Here is a 9,128-nt window from a genome sequence, read left to right as displayed (position 1 = left end):
CATGCCCTCGCCTCTCCCTAGCACCTGGCCCCTGCTCACCTGCCAGGCATCTGCCTCACCCCCGTCAGCTTCCACAGCCTTCCAAAGCCACGCCTGAAGCCAGCCCCGATTTACCGTTCCCAGTCTGTGCCTTTCGTCCCCACTTTTCCTACTTCCTCGAAACCTGGTGTCCCCAGGCCGGCAGGTGCAATCCACCCAGTTCTCGAACCCCAGACATGTATGTTGATTCTAAGCCTTGTGTGTCTACATACGAGATTCTAATCTTCCACAAACAGGAACTGTATATTGTTCTGTACACATCATTGCGCCTTCTGCATACAGTTACTGACGAAGTGAAAAAAATAAAAATTCAAAAGCGTCAGCGGGCCAGGAGGCATAACTGGTTATTTTACGGGCGTTATCTCATTTAACCCACTTTGCTATATAGGTGCTGTATATGGACTTGGAAAGGTTAAGTCACCAGCCCGGGGCTGTCTGTGGAAACAGGGAGGAGGGTGATAGAGTTAGCATTTGGACTCGGGTCCGTTTCCAAAAAGCTCCATTTCGGTAAGTCCGAAGCATTTCCCCGAACGGAAAGGTCCCGGGCTGCCTCACTCTGTGGAAACCAATCAGGAAAACATTCCTCCGCTCAGGGAGTTTAATTACCTCTCTTCTTTCATAACACGAGGTGCGGGATTCATAGTCAAGACGTGATTATGGATTCATCGTCAAGATGGGGAGCGTGACCATTTCACCTTTTCCTGTTTGCTGGGGATGTCTCCTTCCTCTTGGCCAAACTCACTTTTGTTAAATGCGGTTGGAGCCACGGCAGGCCAGTTCAAGGCGGAGAGGGACCAAAAGGGCTGCAGCCTAGGTGACCCCCAAATGCCCAGTGAATCCTACTTTCTGCTCACCTGTTGTGAAGCCAAATTGGGCCCCTCGTTTTGGCTACTGGGACTGAACTAAAAACCACCACAAGAGGGCAGCATTTACCCACCCTGGATCAGACCTAAACCCTGACCCTGGACTTCACTCTGCCTCCCGATAGGCTCATAACAGCGAGGTTTTTCCTAACAGGGATTCTGGCAAAGGAGAGAAACACATCAGACCGATCTCCAGTCTTCTCCCCGGGCATCATGAAGCAGCTTGTGTCGGGAGTTGAAAGGCGTTTACTCTAAAAACAAAACTCCTTTTTGGGGACGAAAGATGCATCCCCGTTCTATAATCGCTGCTTCGGACTCCCTGACACAATGAGATGATGTTTCCCGACGCCTGCCTGCTACTAGAAGGGCAGGGCTATACGAAGAAGATGCACAGAGGAACTTCACACAAGTACTTATTTGGGGATGGAGAAGCACGCGCAGAGCTTGGTCTGGAGAGGGAAGCGCTGATGAATTCCTCCTTGAATGACTGGCGGGCGGAGAAAGGCGAGGTCTAGTTTGCCCTTTGCCTTTAAGAATCTCCGAGGTTGTCCCCTCCTGGGGACGCCTCTTTGGCGCCCCCTGTCCTAAGTCCCTTCTAGAGAGGGTCGGGGGCACTTTCTCTTTGGCAGGGCCCCCAAGCGGAGCATCAGGAAATGCCCACTGTGCCCTACAGAAAGGCAAAGCTGTCTCTCTGTATGCTAGGACACAACCAAACAGAAGCACCCACTGTCTGAAGGCTCCCCTTCCAGCCCTGGGGACCCAGGGCAGGCCCCTCGCACTGAAGACTGCTGGCCATTTTTGATTGGAGTCAAAGTTCGTTAATGTGTCAAAATTATTTTATCAGGCTTGAAACCACGGGATCACTTGTACAAGTCCAAGAGCGTGTGGGGCAGGCCACCCTGGGTTGTGGTCCCGTACAAGAAGCTATGTGAAGCCTCGTTATGGCTTCCCTCTCCAACTACCCTTTTGGACGGGCTTCTGTGATTCCCTTCCTAGGGCAGATCGGCAAGTCCTCATTTGGAGAAGACAAAACAAAACAAAAAACCTGGTGATGAGACTCTTCCTTGAGATGCTCTCCAGTCTCCACCACCTTAAAGTTTCATCTATTCATACTCTTCTTCTTTTTTTTTTTTTTCTTTTTAGCTTCATAACATTACAAGGGGAAACTGAGGACAAGTGACTTGCCCCAAGTCACCTGGTGGCAAAGACAGGAACATTACTTCCCAGACTTGCGGGTAGGATTATCTGGGGAGGGCCAAATCAGGTGATCCTATCTGGCTCGGGCAGGGTAGGATCAGGGAGGGGGTTTGCTTAATCCTTGAGATGGGTTAGTTTCCCAGAGAGGGCTGCTCACTGGTGCGTGCTGGGATCTAAACGCAAGCAATTCCGTGAGCCCCTTTTTGACGGAGATTTGCCCTTAATCGTCACACTCCCTTCTCCCTGCCCTTTGCAACCGGGGACCGTTAAGGTGCTTCAGGGACAAGAATTTCAGGAACACGGAGCACAGATCTTAAGTTATGGACACGTGAGGAACCAATACAAGGCCAGGGCACGGTTTGGGGCACTGAGAGGCTGCCGGCAACACGCCTGTCCAGGGGAGAGGGCAGACGACGGGGACCCAGGCCTGTCACATGCGTGCACACACGTGCACACATATACACACACAACGAGGACGTCATCATAAAAAAAGGATGGGGGGGGGGCTTCAGCAGCAGAGGGACTGGCTGGGACTCTCCTGACCAGTCCCTGCAGCCTCTCCAGGGGAAACCCCAGAAAACAAGCCCTAATGGGAGCGACGGCCATGTTCCAGTGATTTCATGCACCAGTGATTTGCCCTTGTCAGGAAGAGAGAGAGAGAGGGGGACACAGTTTTGGAAGAGCCACTGTGGATTATAAAGGCATTGCATTGCAGCAGGAAAACTCAAGGAGAAAACCCAGGAGGGCCAAGGAAACCACCGAGGGGTGGGGACCCAGAAGAGGAACAACCACGGTGACAGGACGAGAGGGACAGCGGGGGCCACGTGGGGTCCCGTAGGGAAGGTTCAGCAGTGTCCACGCTTAGAAAACCTGCAGCCGCCCCTGCCGGAGCGCAGGGGACAGCCCCCCCGGCCATCCATCTGGGCAAGAGGAGCCAGTTAGGAGCTGAAAACTCTGTAGGAAGACAGGGAGGGAGGGAGTTAGTGTCACAGAACAGAGCTGCTCTGTTTCCTTGCAGAGCCCCAGGGAAGCCACCAAGCTCTGGGCACAGGGCACCAAGCTCTGCCGTTTCTTCTGTAGCCTGCGCCCCCCCCCCCACTCCTCCCCCCCAGCTGGGGCTCCTCTGGAATGAACAACACAAAGGGTCAGGAAGAGGGACAATGAAAGGGGCTTTCTGACAGCCAGAGGGGTTGTAATCTGAAAGGCAATCAAGTGTGGGCCTACTGGACACGAAATATGTCATCCTAAGGGGGGAGAAAGGAGGCTGCTTAAGAAATGGGGCGTCTTGGGGCGCCTGGGTGGCATCTGAGTTCCGCTCAGGTCATGATCTTGAGGTTTGTGAGTTCAAGCCCCGCATCGGGCTCTCTGCACTGGTGGCGTGGGGCCTGCTCGGGATTCTCTCTCTCCCTCCCCCACTTACATGCACGTGGGCGCGCTCTCTCTCTCTCTCTCTCTCTGTCAGAATAAACAAACTTAAGGAAAAAAGAAACGGGGTGTCTTCCCTCTGCTACCAAAAACGAGACAGCCCAATTCCCACTTAATTCAACACAAGGGGCATCCGGTGGTGGTCTGGAAGTTCTCTGCGGCGGGAATAGGGTGAGCGACGTTGCAATCGCAGTTCAAAGGTCAAGGCCTTCCGATAAGGTTGAAATCCTGAGACTCAATCCAGTCTCGCGACGCCTCTGACTGTTCCCAGCAACTTCCAGAAGGCCGGTAAACTTGTCATAATAACACCAATTGGGATTTGTGTGGATGAGGATGTTCTGAGCGACTTGGGGGGCGTGGGAGGCGGTGTAAATGCGGGGAGCAGTGGCTCCAACACGCCTTCCCGGAGGCTGGAGCCATTGTTCCACTAGGGGGCGCCCCAGGCAGACGCTGGGCACCCAAAGCTCGGGTTCCCACACATGGAGGGGCCTCAGAATCCCCTGAGGGCTTTCTAAAACACAAACCGAGGTTCTCGCTCCAGAGTTTCAGAGTCAGCAGGTGTGGGGTGGCCTGAGAATGTGCATTTGCCCTCCTCCCTCTCCCCTCCCCCCCCCACATTGTGGGAAAGCCAGCGTGAAACGAAGCCTGACACCCCTGCCCGCCCCTTGCCCACAGGATGGAGGCTGCTTACTCATCAGTGTCTTTTTTGCTCTCCTCAATGAAGGCAATGGATTCAGATCTAAGGCGGTTGGTCACTTCATATGTTCGCAGGGTGACCCCGAAAATATCCTCATGGTACCGGTTGTCATCCTGGGGGACAGAAACAGCCCTCAAATGCCAGCCAAAGGCGGGAAAGGGACAGACAACGCTGACACCCTGGAATGGAATATCCCTAAAGAAGTCGGTTCCTAGGGGCGCCTGGGTGGCGCAGTCGGTTAAGCGTCCGACTTCAGCCAGGTCACGATCTCGCGGTCCGTGAGTTCGAGCCCCGCGTCGGGCTCTGGGCTGATGGCTCGGAGCCTGGAGCCTGTTTCCCATTCTGTGTCTCCCTCTCTCTCTGCCCCTCCCCCGTTCATGCTCTGTCTCTCTCTGTCCCAAAAAAATAAATAAACGTTAAAAAAAAAAATTAAAAAAAAAAAAAAAAAAGAAGTCGGTTCCTAAAGAAACAAGGTGTAACCCAGCGCCCCCTGGAGGATCTCTGGCCTCCAGGGCTGTGTCTCACAAGACCCCGGGCTCTCCAACGCACAGCGGTCTCTCCAGCCCAGGGGGCAAAGAACATTTCGCTTTGCGTCCAGAAACAGAGCTGCCGATTCTGAGGACAGAGGGAGTGAGGAGGTCAAAGGGAAACCTCGCTCCCCTTCTCTCCCTCCTCCTGTTCCTGCAAAGTTCAGCTCTGGGCATGGCTGGGTGGAGTGTAAAAGGCATCACAGCCCGAAGAAGCCAGCAGAGATGGGAGAAGAGAAAGGTGCCCCGTTTAGCACTCAGGGAACACTGCACAGCCACCAGAGTGGAGACTTGGCGGGCACACATGAGTTTATCCAAAGACGGGCATCTTTGCGCAGAAATAAGCAACCAAAAAAGAGGAATCTCCTCTGGGGATTCAAGAAACAGCACAAGTGATGACCGATTTCTGGCGTCTAAGAGTTTCTGGAGAATGTGGGAGCTCCTTCAGCAAACTGAGGGGCAGGCAGCAAGAACATCCTCCCAGGGCCGTGTCCTTGAGGATTCAACAAGGGGAAAGTGTGCCCCACTGCTGAGGCAGGGCACTGGTTGGGGGAACAACGCGGAATCACAGTGAAGCACAACGAGGCACAGAGTTCAGTTCTGGCACCCTTCGGTCCTGAAGGAAGTTGCACATTTGTAGAATGGGTTCACCTTTAGTTGGGGTAGTCTTTGAACCTTATTTTGCAGAGGTCCGGGAATCTATGACAGTGTCTCCAAGGCTCATACCAAAGATATTGAGCGATAGGAGCTCTCTGCCGCTCCCCTTGGATCTGTGGCATTTCTACCAGAAAGTTCTTTTCTTTTTCTTCTTCTTCTCCTCCTCCTTCTTCTTTTTTTAACCACCTGGGGTTTAGCATTAGATTTAGGGCAAGGCTTCTTGTGCAAAAAAATGTTTAATGCTCATTTAGGGAAGAAGGGGGAAGGGTGGGATCATCTCTGGAGCTTTGTGGAGGCATGGGACTCGGTTCCTCCTATTTGGGGCAGCTGGCCACTCAATCAGGACTCTGCTTGCTGGGCTGCTTCTAGCCTCTGTGCAAATTAGGTGAAAGTACCCCTCTTTCTGGGGTAGACACAGTTCCGTGCCAAGGTACATGGCTCTGTGCAAACATAGGGTGGCTGGCCTTAGACAAACTTTTTTTTTGTGCAGTGTTCAACCTGCACCACCACGCAGGGCAGTGCTGCAGCGTGGTTCTGGGGGCAGGAAAAGTTGGGTGTGGACGGTTTCTATCTAGGCACCCAGCAGCCCACTCACTTGTTATTTTCACACAGCACTGCCACCATCCCTATTTAATACCTGCGCCTGCACTGACCCAGCGCCCAGTCACCCTTCCTTCTCTCTCAACTATGGTCTGGGGCCACCAGTATCCTCCACCTTGAGCCACACATGGGAAAATGGAGCAGCCGGGGATGTCATCAAGGCTCCCCCGATCGCTGAGACAGGCGGGGTGAGGAAGAGGAGACGGGAACTGGATGCCAGAAAAGGCATCCAAGAAGCCGGCCTGTCACTCACCCTCAGCCTGCTGATGAACACGCCGGCATCCTCTGCTGAGAGTTTCCCTTGCTGGGTCATGATGCGCTGGATGGCTTTGAGGACATCAGCAGCCATGGTGACGTCCCCGCAGACGTAAATGTGGCCCCCTTGCTCCTTCAGGGCTCGGTACACAGGTTCTGCCAAGTGCTCCTGCAGGATGTCCTGAACGTACTTCTGCGGGGAACAGGAAGAGCCATGGGGAGGAGCTGGGGTCCGGTGCATCTCATTCCCCCAGGGGAGCGGAGCCCGACACCCGTGACCCCAGGGGACCGGGAGGAGGGAGTAAGAGAGTGAAAGGCAAGCCAAGGGTGTGTGAATGGGGCTCAGCCGTGCTAAGGACCCTCTAGGGGGGAGGACACACCCCAGCGCCACCCCCTGGAGCAGCACAGAGCAGGGCACTATCTACCTGCTCCCCTCTGCAACGGCCGGCGGTCACCCACGGGGTGGGAACGCCTGTTCTCCGCGAGGTGCGGGTTTCGCGCCTGCGGACATCCTGGGCTGGGGTCCCGGGGAGGCCCCAGGCCAGACAGCAAGAGGCGGGAGGGGCGAGGGGCTCTCAGTTCACACCCGCACAAACCCAGCACACGGGTTGTCAAACAGCCACTGCCCGGACCCTCTGAGTGCCCACCCCACCCCAGCTGCCCTGGGCCCTTTCCGGGGACCGCCCCCTGGGTCTCCCCAAGACCCAGCAGGAGCGTGCTCCAGTCCGATGGCCTGTGACCATTCTGACGGGTAGTGCCTCTAATGGACTGTTAAATGTGTTTTTCGGTTTTTTATTATTCATATTTTTAAGTATTTTTTTTTATTCTGGTAAAATACACACCACATATAATGAACCGCTTAACCCTCTTAAAGTGGACAATTCAGTGGCATTTCGTATACCACAATCTTGGGCCACCAGCGCTCTCTCTAGTTCTAGAACTTATTCATGACCCCCAAAGGAAACTCTGTTCCCATCGGCAGTCAGCCCCCCCCCGTCCCCGCAGCTCCTGGTAACCAACAAATCCGCTCTCTGTTTCTACAGATTTGGCTGTTCCGGATATTTCATAGAAGTGGCATCAGAGGATATGGGCTGTGAAATATTTTAAATCGGTATTTTTGTGCTCCTGCTTCCTGAAGTACAGAGCAATGTTCCGCAGGAGAATTCGGGAAAGGTGGGGGTGTCGGCAGGTGTTGGGCTGGGGCGTGGGGACTGTGAACGGGCCGGATGTTACCTTTGGTTTGTCTGGCTCCCGCGAGTAGGCCGTGTAAAGTTCTCTGAAGACCCCCTTGTTCTTGGCCTGTAGAGTTTCCTCCCTGTAGATGTGGTCTATCTTGGATTGCCGGCACCCAAACACCAGGACCATGGGGCAGGGGCTCATTCCTGGGGACCGGGAAGATCTCGTGTCACTGACAGCTCTGAGGCCTGACCTGGGGCTGTGGGTGGTGATGCCAGGGGTGGGGTGCTGAAAGCCTTGGTGTGTACCTTGCGGATACAGGCACACAAGCACAGGGACAGGCTGGGGTACATACACACTCGCGCATGCACACACTGAGGGAAGCAGGTACGGTGCGCTCAGGGTCTCAATCCTTCCTTCTGCCCCTACCCCCTGGTATTTAGCACCCCCCTCCCCCAACTGGGTAGGGCTAGAGGCCTAGACTGTGGAGCCATACTACCGGGGTTCAAATCCCAGCTCAGTGTGATGGTGGGCAGCTTACTTAATGTTCTAGGTATGTATTTCCCCAGGTGCAAATGGAAATAAAAATAGCATCTATCTTCCAGGGTGACTGAGAAGTAAAACAGGGGAGCCCAGCATGCGGCGAATCCTTTATCAGTATTAGCTATTCCAACCAGAATGACTGGTCTAGGACGGAAGCTTATTATTATTATTATTATTAATATTATTTTAACTTGTTTCTCTGTCTTGCTCATCGTCGTGCCTGTGGCACCCACAACAGCGTTTGGCATTTCTTACACGCTCAATAAATCCCCGTTTAATGCATACCGCCACTGTGGGTTTCTTGCTCTCTCTCCTCCCAAAGCTGATGTGTTGTGTCTCTCACACAGCAAGGCTCGCCCTCGAGGAACCACCTTTGGGACGATCCCACACCCACACATGCATTTGAGAAGGCTTAAGGTTTATTCTTCCAGGGCCGCGTGACATTTCAGATGGGTCCTATCTTAACGGTCAAAGAAATGTCCTCTGGGGATGGAATTTCAGGCCCGAGGGTGAACTGGGTTGGGAGAGTTGTTTGGGTGTGTCCTTTGGAGTACAACCGTGGACCTCACCTCTGGGTCCGGTCAGTACTATGACCCCCCCCTCCCCCCCACCGCCCTTCCCCAGGCAGTGATGCAACAGAGAGGTAACGCCATCATTCGTCTGGGTGGCTGGGACACAGGCGGGTCTCCCCGGGTCCAGGCGGGGTGGACACACCACGGCTGCTGAACTCTGACCCACCTTTGTGCTGGATATCAAATTGTCGCTGCTGCCAGAAGCTTCGGAAAGGGGCAATGCCAGTGCCCGGGCCAATGAGGATACAGGGCACTTGGGGATTTCGGGGCAGGTGGAAGCTGGGTGCTCTGGGCGAGAAAGAGAGAATTAGAAGGCTGGCTAAGCCCAAGTCTTATCAAGGATGCCTGACCGTCTTGGTAACTCAGTGGGATCGCACTCTTCATGTGGGGTCTGATCAGAGTGGGGGGGGGGTCCCAGAGATTTGGGGAATCCCCCAAACAGGAGGTAGTCTGGCTCCGACTCCAATTCCTGATTTTCCTCATTGCTGGGCTAAGCCGCAAAGGGCAGTGGGATCGATTTAACTCAGGGTTTCCCAACCTCAGCACTCCTGACATTTGGGGCTGCACACTTCTCTGC

General features: G+C 54.2%; 1 protein-coding gene across 3 annotated transcripts in view; it reads right to left on the bottom strand.

Annotated features, from left to right (window-relative positions):
* Positions 1–235: 235 nt before the first annotated feature.
* NOS1 (nitric oxide synthase 1) overlaps positions 236–9,128 on the bottom strand; it is a 182,141-nt gene continuing 173,248 nt past the window's right edge. For all 3 annotated transcript variants that reach the window (XM_040443771.1, XM_040443770.1, XM_040443772.1), the window contains 5 exons: positions 8,718–8,839; positions 7,494–7,642; positions 6,259–6,453; positions 4,216–4,334; positions 236–3,053 (listed from right to left, as the gene is read on the bottom strand). In XM_040443771.1, the coding sequence (XP_040299705.1) occupies positions 3,038–3,053; positions 4,216–4,334; positions 6,259–6,453; positions 7,494–7,642; positions 8,718–8,839 (601 nt within the window). In that variant the 3' untranslated portion in view covers positions 236–3,037. The remainder of the gene's footprint in view (positions 3,054–4,215; positions 4,335–6,258; positions 6,454–7,493; positions 7,643–8,717; positions 8,840–9,128) is intronic.

This window comes from Herpailurus yagouaroundi, unplaced genomic scaffold (genome assembly GCF_014898765.1).
Source record: "Herpailurus yagouaroundi ecotype Mexico unplaced genomic scaffold, PumYag 191, whole genome shotgun sequence".
Classification (NCBI taxonomy): Eukaryota; Metazoa; Chordata; class Mammalia; order Carnivora; family Felidae; genus Herpailurus; species Herpailurus yagouaroundi.
This window is presented reverse-complemented; position numbering and strand designations above follow the sequence as displayed.